This window comes from Periplaneta americana, chromosome 7 (assembly GCF_040183065.1).
Source record: "Periplaneta americana isolate PAMFEO1 chromosome 7, P.americana_PAMFEO1_priV1, whole genome shotgun sequence".
Lineage (NCBI taxonomy): Eukaryota > Metazoa > Arthropoda > Insecta > Blattodea > Blattidae > Periplaneta > Periplaneta americana.
Window position 1 is genome coordinate 10,421,730 of NC_091123.1, and position 26,213 is coordinate 10,447,942.

The 26,213-nt window shown below is 35.6% G+C and overlaps 1 protein-coding gene across 2 annotated transcripts in view; it reads right to left on the minus strand.

Annotated features, from left to right (window-relative positions):
- Positions 1-23,264, minus strand: part of LOC138702671 (uncharacterized) — a 35,130-nt gene extending 11,866 nt beyond the window's left edge. The window contains exons 1-2 of one of the 2 annotated variants that reach the window (XM_069829998.1): positions 23,181-23,264; positions 14,239-14,389 (exon numbers count right to left, since the gene is read on the minus strand). In XM_069829998.1, coding sequence (XP_069686099.1) covers positions 14,239-14,250 — 12 coding nt within the window. In that variant the 5' untranslated portion in view covers positions 14,251-14,389; positions 23,181-23,264. Of the gene's footprint in view, positions 1-2,068; positions 2,106-14,238; positions 14,390-23,180 lie in introns of those variants that run through there. The other variant, XM_069829997.1, reaches the window with a different exon arrangement.
- Between the last annotated feature and the right edge of the window lie 2,949 nt (positions 23,265-26,213).

Consider the following 26,213-nt stretch of genomic DNA (forward strand, 5'->3'; position numbering starts at 1 on the left):
ATGATAATAATAATAATAATAATAATAATAATAATAATAATAATAATTATTATTATTATTATTATTATTATTATTTACGCAAAATAGATTGTAATAATTGTTCTCATAATTTTGATTTTTTATATAACTGGAATTGTATATATAGTAGGCATATGTATGTCCAAAAGGTTTATGTTAGAGAAATTATTAATTACATGATTTTGTAGTAGTAGACCTAGTAGTAGATCTTTCCACTCCAACATGGTTAGAAACACTTTAAGCTTATGCGTAAATATGTGTCGTGCTCCTGGCACCGATTATAATATTCTTTCTTATTTTGTAGCATTATTTCATTCACATCAGGAATGTTAAAGCTCCTGTATTACGTGCTGATACTACAAGCAATACAAATCCACATGGTTCACTTTTTAGCAAAATAAAATACAATCATTGCTCTTAAGTAGGGTAAAAGTGCCTAATTCCGTGATACCCCTAATCCCGTGATAAAATTTCAATTGACTGCCATGGAGTTGTGGTCTCTGACTTTTTAAGTTTTTAAAATACCTAACAGATGCCAGGAGATGTCTTCTTTTCAATTCTATTGACTACCCGCCTTATGAATAGAAGCAATTGACTGCAGGAGCTTTTGTTCAGTGAAAGGTGGTTGACCAGTAAGTTTTTCTTTCTCTTGTGACCGCTCCTGAAGAAACATTTTATATTTGAGATAAGAATTAATATAGCATTATAAAAATGATATATTACTGTAGATTATAGTCAGCTGAATCAATGTGTATGATTATTTAAACATTGTGAAACAATAACAATGCTACAGGAGCTTTCCCATTTTCGGATTTATTTTCATATTTCTCCTTCCTGGCTCACTCGACCAGTGATGCCAACGCTAAATTCTGAAAATTAATGTCTATGAAAGAAAATATTTCGTGAAAATAATAATAGAAATTAGTTATAAAACATCAATTATAATTATAATAAAATAATAGGACATATATTTAACTTAATTACTGCTGTTGTTAGGAATATAAATAATGAGAAATAATTGTGTTATAATTAAATTTATTCAAATTTAATTTTGTATTGAATTTAACTTTCAGTTTATTTTGTTTATAATATATTAATCTGTAATATATATTCCTGTAGTTACACAAGTATTTTCTATGAAATTTGTCACTTAGGCCCTTTTTCTATGTTGTTATTTCTTGCTTAATCCATATTAAAACAATATACCACAGTTTACTATATACAGTCACGAAGCTTGAGTTTTGAGGGTGCTAGAAACAATAGACTGTGACGGTACTATTTTGCATTGCCTGTAATGAGGCGATATTAGCGATCCTAGTGGTGAGCAACTATCTAATGTTTGCATATTTACTACGTATTGAGCTTCGCGACTGTATATACTAGATTGTGAATATATTATGACTTTAAAGTGTTTTTCCAAATACAAGTTTGTTTTCTGAGCAGTTAATGGGGATTATTTTAGTATCACGGAATTAGGAAACCACTATCACGGAATTTGGATCCCTGTCACGGATTTAGGAGCCACTGTATAACAATGAAGAATCGTATATTATATACCAAGCTTGTGAAACTGTTGACACTGAATGTTGTAAAAACTGTAGCTAAAGGTCCAAATAATGTCATTTATGTGATAATTGAAAATTTTTATTACAATTTTTGCATAAATATAGAGTTTATTAAATATGTCACGGAATTAGGCAATCTTACCCTAAATGTTATGCGGGCTCTTGAAAGCACTCGGTGCAGGCGCTTTGACATCCCTGCTTTACATTTTGTATTTTACTCGCAATTTCTGCAACGTTCATTATTTTTTGTATCGTAAGAGCCGTCATTTTGTGAGATTTTCAGTGGTAAAAGTGTCTACAAGTAAGAATTTACTGCAACTGCTTCAGTGTTTACCATTTTCACTTCAGTTTTTACCATTTTCACTTCACTGTTAGGATCCATTACCGCATTTAGTGTACACTTGGCAAGATATTTTAAATAAATAGTTACAAGAAGGTGATCACATGACACCACTTATCGGGGGTGAACTAGAAGCGTTTCTTACCTTGCGTCCCATGGTAAGTCAAGCTGGCACTTTATCGCTACTGGAAGTGACAGCACTTCCCTTAATCGCTATATATACACCTCCCCCACTGTCCACAGGATCTCTTTCAACAGCTGTGTCGTCACATTTGTGACATCCTTTGTCCTGGTAGCCAGTCCTGCATGTCAGAGCTTTCCGCCGATCTTATGTCATCTGCTCTGGATGTTGACACTTTCGCGAAGTGCTTCACGCAGAGTGGCGTCAACTGTAAATATTTCTCTCATCTGTCTAGGAATTCCATCCCCAAGCTCACTTCCCTTCACCTGTATCTCTCTAGCCAGGTCTCAGGATTGATTTATAAACTGTATCGGTCCATACAGTCACTTTCAGTCGGATCAAACCAGACACTCAATTCATTCATCCATTGAGCTCAGTTAATCAGTCCAAACGATTCCCGGTCATTTTCCTGAATCAGTATTTCCGAACATCCATTTTTCCAAATAGCATTTTTCCCGAATACAAAACCACTAGTCGGTCTGTCAGTCTGTCGGCTTGAAACTGATTGGTTTCTATAATACCCGTAATGTAGAATGATCGTAAGTAGATTTTCTTTATGTAGTCACTGTTCCGTGTAGTTGTAAAAGTGAAGGTAGCCCTTCACATGAAGACACTGGGTGGCATGGAGGCAGAGCTCCAAGTTTTCTTGAGCTCGGCACTAGAATGAGGTGGTGTGGTCGGCACCACGCTCCCATTGCTTTTTACTCTCGGGAAAGACTCGGCACTAATTTCATAGGAAGCTGAGTGAACTTCGGGACTGTTCTGGAAATCTCGTCACCATCCGGAGTCGAACCCCAAACCTTCCAGTCCTGCTGTACCAGCTCAGCTACCCGGTCGCCTCCCTATGGTTTATGAGGGCTATAAAATTCCCATAGTCGTTATGCAAATCACTTTGGCGTCACTAGCTCGAGTCCTGGACGCGTCAAGGCCTGCGTGGGACGCGCCACGTTGATGTACGTCTTCTCTTTTTGTATTCTGAGTCGTGATTCTGCCATTAAGGCAATGATGACGGTTAAAAAAACTAAAATAAGAAATTTTGATACGTGCCCTGCATACAGCGATTCTGCCTCATCACCGAGGAAGTATAGAAATAATGAAAAGATAGACTCCTCCGTTAAGCGAAAGAAAATAGTTACTTGAAAATCAGACACACGCAAAAAATATTTTTAATGTAGGCCTAAGCATTTAGTTGCCATAGTAACCAATTTGAAACAGTTGCTTGAGAATAATGTAATTTAATCTGATTGGATTGGTTATTTATTTATGACTAGCCGTATCCGAGCGCTCCGCTGCACCTGTTAGAAATAAATATAAAGTAATTACATAATTAAAATAGGACGTTTGATCCAGGGAACAACTTTTACAACAGCGCAAGATAATCTGCTTCGCTCATTACCCAATTTTTTTTGCATTGCATTTATTGCATATATATTTTATGTATTTTAACACGATTCAATTGAGCATAGTTAAAATTTGAATTATAAAATAATGGATTGCTAAGCTAACGTACTATTACTGCATACTAAATCAATACACTCTCGTTCGTTAATTCTCTGAGATTAAAATGAGTGTACATAAATATTATTTTAAGAAATACAGAAAACGAATGTACAAAATAGCCTATGAAATTTTCTGTGCATAAGAAGCTATTTTAATCTTACCTGTCCTCGATTTACTCAGACGTTACTGTAATAACATTATAGCATTATGTCCATCTAGAGAAACTACACTTTCCAATGGTGAATTAATAATTAATTATACAAATCGGTTAATTTAGCTTCTGATATTACTTCATACAAACACAGAAATATTCTCTGTAGGCTATGTTTAATAGCTTTCGATTGTTGATGTCCAAGGCCCCTGTTTCGATTGTTGTTGTCCAAGGCCCCTTATAGACGAAGTCATTTGTTCTTAATTCATTGCACCGTCTTAGAAGGCGTTATTTTAATTTTAAAACTCATTTATCTCATTAAATATCAGTCCTATCAAAGTTTTGTAAAGAATAAAACCTATCGGAAATCATTTTTAAAGAAACTTTTGTTATGTAACATTTTTCACAAAAATCAATAATAAGCGAGATATTTCGATTTATTTAATTCAGGCCCCCTTATAACCCCCCTTTTAAATAAAGTATTTTGAATGCCGTATAGCGTAAAATCTAAGTTACAACGAACTTAATTTATATTCAAATTTTCATATAAATCGGTTCAGCCATTATCGCGTGAAAAGGTAAACATACAGACAGACATACAAACAAAAATTTCAAAAATGCGATTTTCGGTTTCAGGGTGGTTAATTATATATGTTAGGACCAATTATTTTTGGAAAATCGAGAATTACCAGAAAAATTTCGGCTACAGATTTATTATTAGTATAGATTATGAGGTGAAATGGTTTTGTCTCTTAATCCCGCATTGAACTTATTAGTATTATTAAGAATTTGGGAAAAATTTATTTGCGGGTTTTCGACGAATTCGTACCAGAAATGGTTAAAGAATAATGTTCTTTCCATTATACGTCTTGTAGCAAAATGTGAAGAAACTGGTTGGGTTACAAAAGAAATTAAAAAAAAAAACTTTCTTGTAGACATAGGTGTTAGACTTATTGCAATTTTACACAGAACACACACTTTGGTTGATAGGATCTAGTGTTTAACAGGCCTATGTAGTTTTAATAACACTAAACATCTTTAAATTGAAAAAACAACAATACAGGTAATTTTTAGAATAAGACCTTGAACTGTATCCTTATGGAATACAGATTTTGCCCGAACTGAAGGAAAGAATGTTTTGAGAAGGATGATCAACAAGCCAATAACGTTAACAATGAAAGAAGTCTATTTATAATCCATGTATTCCTCACTTCAGCGAGAGATACAAAATACACGGGAAGTTCTTTTTGGCGCTAGGGGACCTTCATTTAAGTTAACCAAAACCATTCGCCTTCCTCTTAAATTTTCTAATGAGGACATTAACAAAATTTGTCTAATGGTATTGAGAGATTCATTATCCATTTTACACAATCACTTGTATAACACTACGTAATACATGTATTTTTTTACTTCATTTCATTACTCTTCATTGTACTTTCATCTCATGTTTCTCCGAAATCAAATTGTACTTTCTTCTTAAATTCATTATTGTTCTGTATTCTCTCCGCAAATCATATTGTATCTTATTTTTAATTTAACCTCTGTTTTGTATTCAGGATCCTAGTGGTCAGACGTAGATGTCGGCCAGATGTCCCAAATTGTGGAATTAGTAAGCATGATTTTGTTCTAGGAACAATACATGAAGATAATGCGAGTTAACATTGGCTTTATCATGTATTTTGGACTGACGAAGCACATTTTTAACTCAGCGGTTGTGTAAGCATAATATAATTTTGCAAAGATTAGTTATCCAACAAGGATCTCACGATTTATAAGTATCGTTTGGTGTGGCTGCAGATCTAATTTCATAATTGGACGTTACTTTCTTGAAGAAATTGAATGATAAACGCGGATACAGTTGCTAGAACAGATTATCTTAATACTTTTTGTGATTATGTTATATATTTACAATATCAGAACATTGAAAATACACTATTCATGCACTTCCACACATATTGAAAGAGCAAGTCAATTTCAAACAACAGTTTCAATGAACTTGTAATTCGTCCTACTAAATCTTCGTGTGTTAACTTGCGGGAAATGGCCGACGAATTTTGCCAGGAGCCCTCTATTTAAAATCCGTCACACTCGGTCGCATTTGAACTTGAGAACCTCGAAATGACTGGTATCTCAACCCAAGATCACTAAGACAAATACGACGAGCGTAAATTAAAATAATGTATAAATGAATAAGTAATAATTACGTAAATACATACATTACCTGTCGTTCTGTATGGTTGTGATACTTGGACTCTCACTTTGAGAGAGGAGCAGAGGTTAAGTGTGTTGGAGAATAAGGTGCTTATGAAATTATTTGGGGCTAAGAGGGACGAAATTACAGAAAATGGAGAAAGTTACACAACGCAGACATAACTATAGTTCCGTCGCTCTAATTTCCGGCAGCCAATCGCGTTGCAGGTCGGCTACATTTACACGTGTGCGTCTTGTGATTCGCTGATTCATTTCTTAAGGCTCGATAAATACGTAATATAATCGCCCGTTATTTTAGCTCTTTCGTTGGAGTTCGCAGAAAGCATCGAAGACGTTATTTGCCGCTCAATTATTTGCTGAATTACATTGCGTTTGATTTATTATCATAGGAGCTACGACATGATAATGTTTAACGGTATGGCAAATAGATTCCTCGTATGGTAGCTCGGCAACGTAAGAACAAAAATGGCGAACGATACTACCTACCTATACTTTATAGAGCCTTCACTTTCTAAGACGTAAGCAAAGAGGCGGAGTCACGCCGGAAATAACAGCGTCGGGACTATAGGAACATTAAATCCAGACGTTTGAGATGGGTAAGATATGTAGCACGTATGATAATTATATGGTTTATTGCCTTTAAGCAAAACATCCAAGTGGTGATAGCCCTTCACATTTCTGTAGTCACTGACTCATCATCACTATTTACAGATTTCTTTACTATAGCCTACTAGCCAGTTCTCAAATAAGAATGTGAAAGTGTAATAAAGTAGCAGATGTCTGAATTAAATTATAAATAAGCGGCAAGATTATTAATCAAAATTATGATATATATAAGTATTAGCCCAGATCTCATATAGATTGCCGATTCCTATGTTAAAATCGGTTGCACTTGGAAGAACAACCGCCAGGATCGCCACCTGTCCGCCGTAAACGAACACGAAATGGCAGTACAGTCGCTAATGAAATTCAAATGGGAATTATGACGTGACTCCTTATGTAACAACTAGATGGCAGCATAGCAAGTTGTTACCGTCAAAGCCTATAACGCAGATAATCTGGGTATATATGATCTAGGGTATTAGATAAGCAATTTTATAAATAATAGCTACATTTTTAACATGTATGAATAAAAGTTAAGAAATGATTAAATATTATTCAAAGTATATTGCGAAACAATAAATTGGATGAAATGATTAACTATTAATGACGGTTACTAAATTTTAATTATAAACTTAGAAGGTATTAATTAATAAGTAAATTAATTACAGTAGATCAATAACAAATGTGAATTAAGATTTTAAATAAAAATCAATTTTACTATATAAGTATGCGATAGATTTATATGCATTTAATATATACTTGCAAGTATGAAAGCAATCGCACATAAACGTATATACAGGGAAATCATTTTATTTTTACTAACATTTTAAATATTAACCTGGCTATACCTTTGGATCAACGCCGTTTGCTACCCCCTTCCACGACTGGAGTTCGATGATACTGGCGTAATGTACAAACAAATCACTTTAGTAGGTATGGGAGGGAAGAAAAGTAGTTCATCCATTTACGTAAACTAGGAAATACCGCGATTTTGAGTTTCATAATTTTCATTAGGTTTTTGTTTAATCAAAATACAGTACTGTATTAGCAATGAGTGTTTTTACTCACGAAATGAGCTATCCATGTGGACGTATTCATTATGCAGTGTATATTATACTGTCTACAGCACATTAGCGTACAATATAAAGAATGAAGTTAAATTGAAAAATAATCATAATATGGATATTTAAACAATTTTTTTTAAATGTTGGCCGTTCATTTCGATACAGGCTTCAGTTCTAATGTGCATATTATCGCACTATAGACTATTGTACCCAATCCGAATTACCAGTTTCGTCCTTCGTACTAGTAACTCATGTTGAAATAATTCTGTATCTAGGCCTACTCTATAAAAGAGTACCTTACGCACTGTAAATTCAATCTTCACTTCCGCCCGTTCCGAAAAGATAAAATTACTCAGACATACTATCTACTGTCCGTCCAAGTGTTTATGTCGTTGGTCGTAGAAAGGGGGGAAATCACGTGACCGTTAATTACTTAAAGAGGCCCTTTTATTTAAGTTATTTCAAATAGTTATATAATATTACGTAGACGTCCAATTCCTAACAGAAATTAATGTTTTCAGAAAAGAGCTAAGACAGCCAATCACTAGCTGGCGAATAAAAGCTGGTGGGGGAAACCGGGATACGACGTAGGCAAATGGACGACAGTACCTGTGCGAAAATGATTCAATATTGAAAGCTCTTTCGTCACTGGAAAACGCGAACATATTTTTGGAACGAACTGTTTACTATGACCGTAAGGCTACTATGACTGTATATGCGGTCTTGGATCTGTGTGAAGGACGGTTGAACTTCATTAGTAGAAGGGGTGGGAGTGAAGTACATTCAAAAACTCAGGTACAATAAATATTGAAGTAAAAATAAAATAATGTCCCTGTACAAGAATTCATTATAAATGAATATATTAATAAAAACATTAGGGCTATCAATGTGTAAGGTGTAAGTGAACGAAGTAACAAATCGATAAGAAACGAATGATGCTTCACAAATGAGAGACATTAGATTTAAAGTTTACAAGAAAGACTACTACGTCTATATTCTAGAGAAATGTAGCTGATAACATCGCATTTGTAAGAAGGTTTATTTGTTTGTGGGCGGAGGTGAAGAAAAGTAGCTGCAGGAACTCGTTGCTACATTTTAGCACATATCACCGCCGGATCTCCACCTCTCGACGCCTTTCCTAGCGGCGAGGAACGCCTGTCTGGTCTTTCTTTTGTCACTCGTAAAAGGTGAGCAATTAGGATTCAGTGAAACACCTGCTTGTGGCAAGGAGACAAGTTCGTACTAAATAGAGAAGGTACACACAAAGTATGGGAAGGTGTGGATTTCCAGTGTCATGAAAGAAACCATGTTTTTCGTCCGCTGAATCGTTTCGATTGCTTTCCGCAGCGATGTGACTGGGATATTTCAACAGTAGTTAGTTGACATTCCTCTAAACGGTAATTAATTGACGTTAATCGAAGTATTAATCAGTTGATGTTAGTTTGAATAGTAACCAATTAACATTAATATAAACAGTATTTAACTGGCACTCATTTAAATATATATTAATTAATTGAAGTTCACCTGTACAGAAAATAATTAACATTAATTATAATATTATTCAGTTGATATTCTTCAAAGCAGTATTATTTTTACGTTTATTTAAACAGTTCTCAATCTACAATCATCTAAATAGAGATTATTGATGTTCACCTATGTAGAAAATAATTGACGTTAATTCTGATATCCTTGCAACCAGTCATTCATTTATTTTATTCCATAGATATTACATGAGCAATGAAGCTTTAAGATGTGGAACAAGTCAAAATTTTACAATATTACAATTACAACTTTTACAAATTTTTATAGTTTTACAATTTAGTAATTTTCTACAATTTTTACAATTTTGTGCAATTTTTTACAATATTTTGGCGAGATCATGTGAGATGAGGTGAGGTCCGAGGTTTCGCAAAAATATTACCCGGAATTTGCCTTCTGGTTGGGGAAAACCTCGGAAAAACCCAACCAGGTAATCAAATCAAAGGGGGGTAATCAAATCAAAGGGGTTGATGCCAAAGACTCGCCATAGACCATCCGGCTTCAGTCCCACGGCTGTGGAAAACCTCGGAAGAAACCAAAGACCAAAGGGGGATCCAACCCAAGCCCGAACGCAGCTCCGGATCAGCAGCCCAGCGAGTCTGCCGACTGAGCTACATCGATGGCTCTACTAAAAGTATACAATACATAGCCAATCAGATTATTAAATTTACAAACACAAACGATCATTCATCAGTTGAGCTATATGTACAATAGGCCTACAAAACAAGTTAATTAAATTTAAGGCATAAACAATTCAACCAGTTGCGATATACAGAAATTGATAATACATATCATGCAAACTACTTCAAATTACAAACACAAACAATTTATCAACAGAGCTATACAGATTACTATTCAATTTAAAGCATATACAATTCATTTACGCTCAAAAAAAATAAATACACTTGCACAAAAAAACACTCGCACAAAAAAGTAAACACACTCGCAAAAATGTAAACACACTCTCACAAAAGAAAGTAAACACTCGCACAAAAAAATAAACATACTCGCACAAACAAGGTAAACACACTGTAACAAAAAAGTAAACAAACTCGTCCAAAAAAATAAACACTCGCACAAAGAAACACACTCAGAAAAAAATAAACACACTTGCACCAAAAAATAAACACACTCGCACAAAAAAATAAACACGCACAAAAAAATAAACACACTTGCACCAAAAAATAAACACGCACAAAAAAATAAACACACCCGCACAAAAAATAAACACACCCGCACAAAATAATAAACACACTTGCACCAAAAAATAAACACACCCGCACAAAAAATAAACACACTCGCACAAAAAAATAAACACACTTACACAAAAAAATAAACACACCCACACAAAAAAATAAACACACTTGCACAAAAAATAAACACACCCGCACAAAAAATAAACACACTTGCACCAAAAAATAAACACACTCGCACAAAATAATAAACACACCCGCACAAAATAATAAACACTCGCACAAAAAATAAACACACCCGCACAAAAAATAAACACACCCGCACAAAAAATAAACACACCCGCACAAAAAATAAACACACCCGCACAAAAAATAAACACACTTGCAAAAAAAATAAACACACTTGCACAAAAAAATATACACACTTGCAAAAAAAATAAACACACCCGCACAAAAAATAAACACACTTGCACCAAAAAATAAACACACCCGCACAAAAAATAAACACACTTGCACCAAAAAATAAACACACCCGCACAAAAAATAAACACACTTGCACCAAAAAATAAACACACCCGCACCAAAAAATAAACACACTCGCACAAAATAATAAACACACCCGCACAAAAAATAAACACTCGCACAAAAAATAAACACACCCGCACAAAAAATAAACACACCCGCACAAAAAATAAACACACTTGCAAAAAAAATAAACACTTGCACAAAAAAATAAACACACTTGCAAAAAAAATAAACACACCCGCACAAAAAATAAACACACTTGCACCAAAAAATAAACACACCCGCACAAAAAATAAACACACTTGCACCAAAAAATAAACACACCCGCACAAAAAATAAACACACCCGCACAAAAAATAAACACACTTGCACCAAAAAATAAACACACCCGCACAAAAAATAAACATACTTGCACCAAAAAATAAACACACTCGCACAAAATAATAAACACACCCGCACAAAAAATAAACACTCGCACAAAAAATAAACACACCCGCACAAAAAATAAACACTTGCACAAAAAATAAACACACCCGCACAAAAAATAAACACTTGCACAAAAAAATAAACACACTTGCAAAAAAAATAAACACACCCGCACAAAAAATAAACACACTTGCACCAAAAAATAAACACACCCGCACAAAAAATAAACACACTCGCACAAAAAAATAAACACACCCGCACAAAAAAATAAACACACCCGCACAAAAAAATAAACACACTTGCACCAAAAAATAAACACTTGCACCAAAAAATAAACACACTCGCACAAAAAAATTAACACTCACACACAAGAACGGAACTATCTCTCTCACATGAAATGGAACTATCCGTCACAAGAACGAAACAGTCACTCACAAGAACGAAATACTCTGACAGATCAAATACACACGCACTGACGAAACATTCCACACTGACACAGAAAGAAACCAGAACTTTTTATACAATCGGACACGCAAAACGTCACATACACATACGTACATACGGTTGCTGTTGGAAACTGAAGACAAACCAGTACACTGGAAATGATATGAGACAGTCACACTCACCGATGGAAACACACTTCCGAGAGTTTAACAATAAAGTGTCTGTTGTATATCTTACCAAACACAAAGCAAAAAAAGATATACAAAGAAGATAATTTTTCACCTGAAATATAATTAAGATTACAAACAATCAAATCTGTTAACAATAAAGTCAACTTCGAAACATTCGATTTACATTTTTTACCAATGCATGCAGCTACGCATAAATCAATGCAATATTCTGTTAAATAGAGATCATCCAACGACAAAACTATGTACTGTCCGTAACAGCAGTTTTATTTCCATAAACACAAGTTAAGCTTTTGGATAATTTCATTTCTAAACGCGTTTACAGGTCTTTTCCTCGCACTTCGCTTCGCAAATTACACAAATTTTCATAGACTACGATGCAATTAATTTCGTATTAGAGCCTTCAAAATGAAGAACAACTCTCCACATTCTTCAATTTATGAGCTAAACTGAACCAAGCAATCGAGTGATCACACGCCATTCCCAACTCTGTACGGGCTATTCCATATGAAATCGATCAGTAAAAAACCTCGCATTTTTTAATACTCTAATTTTTTCCCTATTTATACAAGGTGCTGAGGAGAGTGCATTTTCAAAAATATACTATCGAAAGTCAAACGGTTTTCGTACTATTGAGCGACAAATTTAGCGTATTTTATAAAAACAAGCCTCTTTCAGCGCTCAGAACTCTGGAACCATTTACTGCAGAACATTGACCGGGAGCTCATTTTGAAGCTGACATTTAGTAGGTTATGATAAGAAGTAATCCTTATTTTTATTGTATACAGAGAGACAGAAAATCTGATTTTACTTACTTTTAGGCTTTTTTCTCATTTGTAAAAATGTAAAAAATATTGAGAAAAAACCTTGCAATATTAAGAGGGATTCGGCATTGTTTCCTTAGTGGCTCGGCAATAAGTTTCGAGGGTATTAAATAAATTATTTTCACACGCCTAGACTTGAACGGCGCAGTACCCCAAGCACTGGCCGAGAGCTGAAGATAAGCGAGCATTGGGCGTCATTTTACTCCTGTGTTTATGAAAACTTGTGATAAAGCTAGCCCAGCTAAGACTACTAGACGACACATCACATGTTTGTCTCCTGGCCTTGCTTGTCTGGACTACCTACAGTCAGCTGGTTAGTTCACGCGCGTACTATTTATTTTCTTTATGTGATATTTTCAATACTTTCTTATCAATGGTGCACCAGTAAAAAAATATGTGTTTATTTGTACTTTCAATGCGGAATCTAACCATATATTTTAAAAATATTTTTTCGTGGGCAAAGGAGTCTTTTAATGAAGAAAAATCTAAATTTCTCCATTTCCATAAAATCAAGAAAAACTGTTTAAATGTCAATATAAACTTTAATTTCTCAGCATCAAAATAAACCATGATTTTGATCATTGGGTGAAAGGGTTTCGGAGCCACAACAGTTTAAAGTTGCTAATTTTATGAAAATACGATAAATTTAAATATTTTTAATTTAAACACTATGAAGTTCTGTTGCCCCAAACTTTGCACAAAGCATTGTATCACAGTTGTCAACGGACAGAAAAATTTTCATTGTATTTAAAAATTGCAAGGTAAATTTTCTCTATATTTCGGTCGATTTGAGATAGAATAGCCCGTACCAACGAACTTTGAAATGTCAGAAACGACTACGATATAGTGGAAGGCTTGATATATCGATCATGATGACGCTATGTTACAACGTAAGTTAACAAATTACATATTTGTCAATATTATAACTTAACTAATCAGTAACGTTATACTTTTGCATCGATTCTTTATATTTACCAATTTATGTTACAGCTATGAATCGAGAGCATTATAGGAACAGAATGGAAAGTGGGGCTACATTTGTAGTAACGCCGTAGTAGACAGAAGTATGTTGTTCGTTTTTAAATTCAGCATACTAAAAATTCCAGTTTACATCCATTCTAGAATACCTGCTGCATTCTTAATTAAATTTATCAGTATTTGTCACATGAATTATATACTCAAGTTTTAGTGCGTGGTAGACATTCAGCAACTTTTTTTTGACCTGTCAAATGTTAGCCTGTTTCATGAAGTACAGTGAACATAAAACCAATTGCTGAAAACTAATTGTGCGGCAGATACAGGACATTTAGCAGCTTCTCTGCAAAGCTTGGCCAAGGTTCGATGCCTGCGATTACCAGGGCCTCGGAAAAGAGAACGTTTATCAACACCTTTCAGAATTAGGCTTTTGGGTACTCCACCGTGTTTTAGAATTTGATATTTTCAACGTTTGTATAGCTAATAATTACAAGTCCCATCATCAGGGCAGCTAGACAACAGATGGATCGTCTGCTCTGTTGGGTTCGTAATGTCTGCCTACTCCAGGCTCAGTCGCATATTCATCCATGCAGCCATTGTTGACGTCTTGCTGGCCAATGTCTCTGATTTCCCTTTCGCTGCCTGCAAAAAAGTTAGAATTACACAGAGTTCTAATTTTAATTTTCATTTCCTTCTGTTACAGTTATGTTTATACTATAGTAGACATTCGAACTTTCAGGGGGGCAGACTATAATTCTAACCATTATTTGGTAATTGGAGAATTAAGAGAAAGACTATCAGTAGCCAAGCGAGTAGAGCAACAAGATAATATTATAATCCCGTCGCTCTAATTTCCGGCAGCCAATCACTTTGCAGGTTGGCTAAATTTAAACGTGTGCGTCTTGTGATTCGCTGATGAAGATGTAAAGCATTTCCTAAGGCTGGATAAATACTTAATATATAATCGCCCGCCATTTTGGCTCTTTCGTTGGCGTTCGCAGAAAGCACACGAGGACGTTATTTGCCGCTCAATTATTTGCTGAATTACAGAGCGTTTGATTTATTATCATAGGAGCTACGACATGATAATGTTTAACGGTGTGGCAAATAGATTCCTCGTATGGTAGCTCGGCAACGAAAGAACAAAAATGGCGAACGATACTACCTACCTAGACTTTATAGAGCCTTGACTTCCTAAGACGTAAGCAAAGAAGAGGAGTCACGCCGGGAGTAACAGCGTCGCGACTATAGTACATTCAATATTCTGAAATTAAAGGACGAGGAAACTAAGCAAGGTTATCAGGTCGAAATTTCGAATAGGTTTGCTGCTTTAGCAACTTCCGACGAATTTAACGAGAGTAAGATGTTAATAGCGCATGGGAAAATATCGGAGATAATTTCAAAATTGCAGCTGAGCAGAGCATACGTTATTTTGAAGCTAAGAAAAAGAAACCGTGGTTTGATTAAGATTGTTCCATTGTAGTAGTTAGAAGGAAGTAGGCAAAATTGAAATTCTTACAGGATCCAATTGAGGAGAATAGAGATAACCATTTCAATAAAAGACGGGAAGCAAGTCGTACACTTGAAAGAGAAACTGAATTAGGTAGAAACAAATAGTAAGAATAAAAACATTCGAGGTTTATAAAAGGGTATAAATGAATTTAAAAACGGATATCAGGCAAGGGTAAACGTGATCAAGGATGAGAATGGTGACTTGCTTCCAGATTCATTCAATCCTGAACAGATGGAAAAAAACTATTTTGGAAAACTACTAAATATACATAGGCCAAATAGAAACGATCAGGAAGAAATTCAAATAGGCTACAAACTGCTGAGCCATTTATACCCGAACTCACTTTCTGAAGTCGAACTTGCGATAGAAAATTTGAAAAGTAGAAGTCTCCAGGTATCGATCAAATTCCAGCAGTATTAATACAAGAGGGTGGAAGAGCATTATCTAGCGAAATTTATCAGCTTCTACTTTCTATTTGGGAAAAGGAAATTTTCCAGAACAATGAAAGGAGTTCATAATCGAACCTATTTTAAAACGGGGGACAATACTAACTGTAGTAACTTTCGAGGAATATCACTATCGTTGACGTTCTACAACATTTTGTCCAATATTATATTTTATTTTAGTAGGTTATTTTACGACACTTTATCAACATCTTAGGTTATTTAGCGTCTGAATGAGATAGTGATAATGCCGGTGAAATGAGTCAGGGGTCCAACACCGAAAGTTACCCAGCATTTGCTCATATTGGGTTGAGAGAAAACCCCAGAAAAAACCTCAACCAGGTAACTTGCCGCTACCGGGCCACCTGGTTTCGGGGCCAGACGCGCTAACCGTTTCTCCACAGGTGTGGACTCCAATATTTTTTCGAGAAGATTAACTCCATATGTAGTTGAAATTATTGAGGATCATCAGTGTGGTTTTAAGCGAAATAGGTGACTATATTGATCAGATTTTTTGTATTCGACAGATACAGTATTTGAGAAAAAAATGGGAGTATAAGAGTACAGTACATCAGTTATTGATCGATTTCAAAAAGGCATATGCCTCGGTTAAAAGAGAAGATTTATATAATATTCTTATTGAATTTGGTATTCCCAAGAAACTAGTTCGATTAATTAAAATGTGTCTTAGTGAAACTTACAACAGAGTCCGTATAGGCCAGTTCCTATCTGACACTTTTCCAATTCACTGCGGCTAAAGCAAGGAGATGCACTATCACCTTCACTTTTTAACTTCGCTCTAGAATATGCCATTAGGAAAGTGCACGATAACAGAAGGTTGGGAATTGAACGGGTTACATCAGCTTCTTGTCTATGCGCATGACGTGAATATGTTAGGAGAGAATCCACAAACGATTACGGAAAACACGGAAATTCTACTTGAAGCAAGTAATGCGTTAGGTTTGGAAGTAAATCCCGAAAAAACAAAGTATTTTATTATGTCTCGTGACAAGAATACTGTACGAAATGTAACTATAAAAATTGGAGATTTATCCTTGGAAGAGGTGGAAAAATTGAAATATCTTGGAGTAACAGTAACAAATATAAATGACACTCGGGAGGAAATTGACGCAGAATACGGGAAACGCTTATTATACGGTTGAGAAGCTTTTGTCATCAAGTCTGCTGTAAAGAAAATCTGAAAGTTAGGATTTATAAAACCGTTATATTACCGGTTGTTGCGTATGGTTGTGAAGCTTGAACCCTCACTTTGAGAGAGGAACACAGAGTAAGGGTGTTTGAGAATAAGGTTCTTAGGAAAATATTTGGGGCTAAGAGGGATTAAGTTACAGGAGAATGGAGAGCAAATGCTGGGTAACATTCCGTGCTGGACCCTGGACTCATTTCACCGGCATTATCACCTTCAATTCATTCAGACGCTAAATAACCTGAGATGTTGATACAGCGTCGTAAAATAACCCAATAAAATAAATTCATCTTTAGGGACTAGGAAAGCTTAGTAAAGACAGTAATTCGTTTTGTTTTTCTATACTTGAATTGCCGAGATCTCCTTAAGTCTGAAGCAAAAAGGAAAACCCGATCAATGCCGGGTGCTTTTAGCTAGTAATGTAATAACGTTGAATTTCTACTCTCTACACATGTTTATTCAGACTCTTATTCCGGACAACAAAATGATAATTTTAGCAAAAAGTTTACTTTATTTGTAAGTATATACCTTCTTATAATACACTGTGTATTAGAGAAAAATACTGTATTAAGTTCCTAACTTTGCATCATCCAAATACAAACTGCGCGTCTGCCTCTGCAGCGGAAATTATCTTATCGGTGACGTGCAACTTTCGCTCTGTTGTGAGGGTCACCTCACTTTGATATTATACTTTGGAGTGTTACAAACACGTCTATTTAGCATTAAAGACGGGACATGGATAAATATATAATAGGATACGAAACTTACTGAGTTTCCAGTAACACATACTAGAGGCGCTGTTGTAGAAATTGATCTTGCTGCCATCTGTTTGTGGGAGGTTCGTTATTACATCTAGCAGCGCACCAAGTAGCGAAAAGAGTAATTATTCCATGCATTTAGCAGCGCACCAGGTGACGAAAATGTTAAACTGTGCAGAAGGTATTCCCTCCCACCCTCAACGATATTCAAAACTAACCCAATTTAAAATAAAATATTTACAGTTTTATTGCTCACAGCATCATCTACTGAAAATTCTTACCGGAGCCAACAGGAAGATAAAAGAGACTATGTGTTTTACACTACCCGATTAAAATATAACCAGACAGAGACAAAAAATAAAGCAAAAGATTAGATAATTGGGATTGTATTCTTTGGGTATTTATAGTACAGCACAATGGAAAAGTCCGCAAGAACTACTTGGTTCAATTTATTATATTACTATTACTTTACAATACATTCAACAACACTATTTTACAACGTCCATAAACATCATTGTTTAACGTACAGTGCTTACACACACGCGTATCACTTTATGTTCACTTATTAGCAAGTTTCAGTCCGCCATCTCGGCTCCTCGACTCCCCCGTACAGCAATATCTCGAACGGATAAATAGAGAACTCTGGGTAATGTACCCAACACGTAGTTCTAATGTTCACCACCTACGACTTTGGGCGCTGATCACCTTATTTCAGATCCCCAAAAGCCAGATGGTTCTGACCGCAGTTTCGCATCCTATTATATATTTATCCATGGACGGGGTGTGAAAAATGATTTTTGGCCGGCTAGATGCTTGAAATTACACACTGTGCATCGTTCGGACAGTCTTTTATCATAAATGGAAAAAGAATGTGTAGCGCCGAATGTGTAATTGCTAGTGGTAAGCGCCTAAGCTCCAAGTCAGGTCCAAGGATGGTTGACTAGTATCACCACACTCTTTCCCAGCTTGTCGCAACCAGCAACACACTACGAATCGCATCGCTACATAGTCTTCAATTTGTATAAATCATGTTTATATGGTAATGTTGGGCTACGCGTAACATGTTCGAAATATAATTTCTCCGATCACCGAAGTCAAGCAAATTTCAGCGCGGTAAGTAGCCTACTTGGACGAGTGACTGCTTGGGAACACTAAGTGTCGTTGGCGTACTTTTTAACCCGAATCACGTAAAGTGAAGTTAGTAGGCATTGAGCGCGCGCGCGCACATGCAATCTTTCACTTTAGCCGAAATAACAAATGGCGACAGTTATGATGTAGTGTTTACGGTTCGTCTATGGAATTGTCGACGACGTAGTTTCCCGAGTTTGAGGGTGGAAAAATTATAATTAGTAGAGTTGAAGCCAGTGAGGGCATTATTTCCTGAGTTAGAGCATCGCAAATCTATTTTATTACATGTATAAAATATTGCTGGAAAAATCCAAAAATTTCCGATAAATAATAATAATAATAATAATAATAATAATAATAATACTAATAATAATAATAATGATAATAATAATAAACCATTGCTAAAAATTACATCTTTAAACATTATTGCTCTGTATAACTATGGTCCGTCCCTGTGGAGTAACGATTAGTGCGTGTGGCCGCGAAACCAGGTGGCCCGGGTTCGATTCCCGGTTGGGACAAGTTATCTGGTTGAGGTTTTTTCCAAGGTTTTCCCGCAACCAAATAAGAGCAAATGCTGGCTAACTGTCGATGCTGGACCCCGGACTCATTTCACCCGCATTATCATCTTTATCTCATTAAGACGCTAAATAGCCTAAGATGCTTATAAAGCGTCGTACAATAACCTACTAAAAATATAACTCTTTATAGACCTGAGAAAAGGTTATGTTCCTACACCTGAGTGAAAATCATACATTGTATTCTGACCAACGTAATATTTACGTTTGTCCTTCGGGTGAAAGTTTATTTATTTATTCACTTGCTCGGTCAACATTGCAAAATGTTCAAATGATACGTTGTGTGTATGATGGGAAACTGTGTAAACTCTGCTTTATCCTGTGTGCACGTAACTTCAGAGTTTGTGCCTCAACTTCGAAGTGTACGTACAATAAACCAATGTTTAAACATTTACTGTGTTAACCCAATTTTACGTAATTGGGTAATTATCAAGTGTCTATCAGTCCATTCTATCTTTTGGATAATTTTTTTTAAGCACATGTGTGAAATCTGATTCTGAATAAAAAATAACCGATTACTTACTGGCTTTTAAGGAACCCGGAGGTTCATTGCCGCCCTCACATAAGCCCGCCATTGGTCCCTGTCCTGAGCAAGATTAATCCAGTCTCCATCATATCCCACCTCCCTCAAATCCATCCTAATATTATCCTCCCATCTACGTCTCGGCCTCCCCAAGGGTCTTTTCCCCTCTGGCCTCCCAACTAACACTCTATATGCATTTCTGGATTCGCCAATACGTTCTACATGCCCTGCCCATCGCAAACGTCTGAATTTAATGTTCCTGATTATGTCAGGTGAAGGATACAATGCGTGCAGCTCTGCGTTGTGTAACTTTCTCCATTCTCCTGGTAACTTCATCCCTCTTAGCCCCAAATATTATCCTAAGAAACTTATTCTTAAAAACCTTCAATCTCTGTTCCTCTCTCAAAGTGAGAGTCCAAGTTTCACAGCCATACAGAAGACCCGGTAATATAACTGTTTTATAAATTCTAACTTTCAGATTTTTTGACAGCAGACTAGATGACAAACTTCTCAACCGAATAATAACAGGCATTTCCAATATTTATTCTGAGTTTAATTTCCTCCCGAGTTTCATTTATATTTGTTACTGTTGCTCCAAGATATTTGAATTTTTCCACCTCTTCGAAGTATAAATCTCCAACTTTTATAGTTCCATTTCATGCAATATTCTGATCACGAGACAATCATATACTTAGTCTTTTCGGGATTTACTTCCAACCAACCGATTATGAAACAAAAAAAAATATATATAATATTTTTATTACTGAGTTGAATTATTATCTTTGTCTTAGAATAATTTTCTGTTTTGATTAAGGGTCACATAAGATATTCTAAACTCAGTCATTCATTGGAATATAATATGTCGGTAGGCTATAATGTGTTACATTTTCCGAATACATTGACGAATTTTGTGATTTGTAGTTCTGCAGTCTTGTTCATCATTATTACAAAAGATATAATACAATTTATAGTGGGTTATTTTACGAAGTTTTATCAACTGCTGTGGCTATCTAGCGTCTGAATGACATGAAGGTGATAATACTGGCGAAATGAGTCCAAGGTTAATCGCCGAAAGTTACCCAGCATTTGCTCTTAGTGGATTGAGGGAAAACTCCGGAAAAACCTCAACCAGGTAACTTGTTCCAGGACTTGAGCCCGGGCCCGCTCGTGTTGAATAAATTACAGGATTTCAGTCGTAAATTTACACTTTTCGTAAGTCAGTTTCGGGAAGGTAATATGGCTCTTTCGAACGATAGAAACTGCTCGTGATGAAGCCATGTTAAACGATTATGTGCAAATATTAATTTAAATTCAAAATGAATTTATTTCTAGGTTCCAAGATTTTGTCTTAATCTGGAAGAAGTTTAAAGTCATCATAATAAATTCCTTCAACACCAGTTGACACAGTGTCATACATAACATTTAAGTGTGCTTAAATGTAACAGACTCAAAATTCCGGCACACCGGCAAGGTCAATGTGGAGTATCCACCGCCCACTGAACGAATATTGGTTAAACGAGCGTTGAGAGACTTCCGCCGATTTTGGAATAGACACCGACGCACTTAGGTTAGGTTAGGTTAGGTTAGTTTAGGCTTTTATTATCCCATCAAGATGAAGGTGAAAGAGATTGAGTGTGATTTTTTGTTTTTTATGCTGGCAGTTCAAGTGCGTCGGTGTCTATTCCAAAAGCGGCGGAAATCGCTCAACGCTCGTTTCACCAAGATGCCTACACAAGCAACAAGTTATACTAAATGTTTAGGATTAGTGTAAAACTGGCCTATGTCTCCTATAGTGGGCGGGACATAAGTAACATTCACCGAACTTATTGATCTTCAATGTGACCTAAGGGCTAAAGATCTTTTGAATAATACTACTAGTCTGGTTGAGTTTTACAAGACTAAACCTTAGAAATAATATCCACGACTACACAGGCTGGCTGTGAAAATGATTGCTATGTTTGGCTCATTTATATTTGTGAGCAACTGTTTTCTATAATCAACTTTAATAAAGGCAGACATCGAACATCTGTAACTGATGTTTGATTACGATCAGTAGGCCTACTGTTTCCTTCAGCTGCCAACAGCATAAAACTCCGTTTTCATGTACTGATAAATAAACATATAACAAAATGTTATTGTACATTTAAGTAGCTATAGAGTTTCTATTATTTCTGTAAAATAAATATTTCTTTACTAATTAATAATAGTCCAAGATAGTTTCGTAAAATTCATTTCATGAACACCTTTTGTGGACCTATATTTTGTACGAGATCACCCCTTCTTCCAGTCCACCCTTACACAGAGCGCAGCTAATATCTGCATTCCGCTCATGAGCTTCGAGCCGGCTCGGAGAGCGCAAACCTTGTGCAGGCCTGCTCTAGAGTATTAGTTATGATAGTCAAGTGACTAGTTTCTTACATTAGTGTTCTTGTAATGCATTATTAGACAAACTTTAGTTCTGCAATTTCTTACATACAGTATGTTACAAATTTTACCATAGTTTTCAACAAGTAGATAGAAAAATTTCTCCGCGTAATGACCCAACCCCTGCTAGAATATTACTCGAGACGAGGAACGTTTGTAAAATTAAAGCTGCGTAAATCTCTAGCATTTTATGTCCCTATAATTTAACATTCGTCATTTCAGACACGTCGGCCTGGCTGACACAGTTAGTATAGGCTAGCGCTGGCGTTCTGTGCTCGAGGTAGCGGGTTCGATTCCGGGCCAGGTCAATGGCATTTAAGTGTGCTTAAATGGGACAGATTCATATCAGTAGATTTACTGGTATGTAAAAGAACTCCTGCGGGACAAAATTTCGGCACACCGGCGACGCTGATATAACCTCGGCAGTTGCGAGCGTCGTTAAATAAAACATAGCATTTTAACGGTTTTTTTTTCATACGCGCTGATTTGTGTATCGAGTCAGATAGGATAATGGTATGAGATTCATAGTATCGAGCGGAAGTAATGGATAGAAATATCCTGCACAGACCAACAAATATACTAGGAAACGTAAATAATGTTTTTAAAACTTTTGACGATCAAAAATAAGTAACGAGTCACTGAATATTTGTATTAGCTATAAATTTGTATGAAATCAAACCTGTTTTTTCAAAACTTTTCAAAGATTCCTAATATAAAACAAAAATATTACAAACTAGAAGGGGTCTTACGCGTAGGTACTACTCTAGCACGCATAGAAACAAATATTTCTGAAATGCCCATAAATTTAGTATTTAGAACTGAATTGCTGCCACGAATTAATTTAATGTAATTTACTCACCACCTAGCTTGTTGGTTGCCTGACTTGTTTCTACATCGATGGTACTACAACAAATGAGACGCAATTTTTCGAACCCGGCTGCTCTTCTCGCGAATGGCAGTTGAATCTGAAGTACTGCCGCCCTCTATGAATGAACGTATCACAATATACTAAATATTATAAAAGCAGGATTAATATATTTAATATTGTTATGAATATATTTTTATTTAATACAATGCAACATTTATTACTGAAGAAATTTATTCAGTTATTGTAATTAAGTAACTATTTAACGTTAATTCTTGTGTAATAATTTTACGAAGCCTGGAACTAAACATCGGCGATCGAACATGGCGTTTGAAAACGAAATAATAAATCAAATACCGTAACGAGAAAAGAAAGATATATAATGTAGTTAACTAACAAAATAATACATAAAAATTACAAAATTTTTTCTATATTTCCTTAACTTCTTCTACTTCATAATATAACATTTCAGTAATACATATACAGTCGCCATCTAGTTCACAACAATAGAACCAGTCTCAACAATAATACACAGGCCTTCGGATTTCAACCAAAGATTAACTCGCGATATAACCAAAGCGAGTATAAATAACAGCGAGAAAAAAATATATTATGTAACATTCTCTTCTCCCATTATGTCCGTATTTCACATTCAAGGAATCGAAATTTTATTTCATTATATGTTTTATTTCACACATCAATGATATGCATACAAAGTTACTAAATAATTAACTGTTGTGTGTGTGCTATTGATAATGTCTAAAATAAACCCATGAATGAACTAAAATGCCTTTTTTTTTAATGTGAAATATGGACATAGTCCACTCTTTTACTGTAGGGCTCAAATATAATTAATCTATATGCACAAGTGTTGCCAACTTTGAATATCACAGCAACTCTATTCTGTGTTTCTGTATTTAAAAATGTCCTTATTTTTATCTCACGTATTTCTCATCCTTTTACTCTTCATTTATAATTGTTTACATTCATTATGATGTGACTACGAAATGTTTCTTCTTCAATTACATTTTTGTTTTTATAAATGGACTGCCTTCTTCCCATTATCTTCTTATATGTCTTACACTTCTCTATTCCTTTCACATGCAGTAAATTTGATTTGATATCTATCTTTAATAAATGGATCGTCTTCTTGGTATTATAGTTCTATATTAGGAAAATAACTATCAAACATTAGATAAATAAAGAAGTAAATATTATTTATTTACAAATGGCTTTCAAGGAACACGCAGGTTCATTGCCGCCCTCACATAAGTCTGTAATCGGTCCCTAGCCTATGCAAGATTAATCGACGGCCTCTATATATGGAGGGTAGCTGCGAATATATTGAATATGCAGTCGTGGACAGCCGATAAGGGGTAGTCCTCCAGCTTGGGGGTTGGGCGAAGGGCTAATAACCCATCACCGTAAAAAAAAGAGCTTGTTACGAAACCATAAAATATGGGAAATGCCTGTTATTATTCGGTTGGGAAGCTTTTGTCTTCTAGTCTGCTGTCAAAAAATCTGAAAGTCAGAATTTATAAAACAGTTAATTACCGGTTGTTCTATACGGTTGTGAAACTTGGACTCTCACTTTGAGAAAGAAACAGAGATTAAGGGTGTTTGAGAATATGGTTCTTGGGAAAATATTTGGGACTAAGAGAGTTGAAGTTGCAGGAGAATGGAGAAAGTTGCACAAAAGAAGTAAATATATATAGTAAAAATAGGAAAGACGTGAGAATGCTGGGTTTGCATTTAAAATACAAATTCATTTGGAGAATTTAGTAGTTTTCTTGTTACTTATGACTTTAGCAAAAGTCGTACACGGACAGGATTTTCAAGAAAAATTGAAAATGTAGCCTGTACTTCTATTGAAAATATTTGGGCACCCTCATTTGCACAGTAAACTAGTTGGCCTAATCTTAAATCTTTAACATCATCATTCTCCTCCTCTTGAAGCAACAGCCAACAAGACAACGAGTGGGTACTAGTAGACTATATTGTAAAACTCTTCTGTATGCATCTGAAGTCTGCCGCCCTCACATAAGCCCGCCATCGGTCCCTATCCTGTGTAAGATTAATATTATCCTCCCATCTACGTCTCGGCCTCCCCAGAGGTCTTTTTCCCTCCGGCCTCCCAACTAACACTCTATATGCATTTCTGGATTCGCCCATACGTTCTACATGTCCTGCTCATCTCAAACGTCTGGATTTAATGTTCCTAATTATGTCATGTGAAGAATACAATGCGTGCAGTTCTGAGTTGTGTAACTTCCTCCATTCTCCTGTAACTTCATCCCTAGTGTAATATATAGCTAGTCGACGATGTAGCATATACAAACAATTTTGATGTGGTGCACACAGAATCAGACGCGACAAGACGGTCTCGAGTAGACACGAGGAGACAACATTGAATGACTGAACTTGGCCGCGAGCATATAATCTGATGGCTACAGCGTACTGAGCATGTGTGACTAGCCATGTCCACGATTGCCTGGGTGAACGTGATGCGGCACAACGTGAAACCAAAAGTTTGACGTGTGCGTGGCGCGCATTGTCGAGGTTTTTAACAGACTGTCATTCTGTGTATCTCGCTAGGAATATCGTGAAATTCTGTATAGCCTATATTTCATCTAGACAGTGACTATTGTGTGTCAGAGGAAGAGCAATTGGACGGAGTTACGCAATAATAGACCAAGCGCCAAAAACCTGTTTCGAGATATTGGCCATTGAAATAAATCTGTTATGTTTTATAAAACATTTTATGCAAAAAGTATTATAACATTCATACTATTACAAAAAATGGCACAAATAATACCAAAAAAGGCTAACCGATTTTTGTTAAGAGACCAGCAGTTGAATTAATATATCAAAGCAAAATAAATGAATTTTATACAATAAACGAAATTTTGCTTATACATAGCAGCAAAATTCATATATCGCATTCTTGATTTTTTCCGAGTTAAATTAGCTGGCCATCAACAGATATGTGCAAATATCTATTTTTTTTTCAAATTGTCGCTTGGTCTA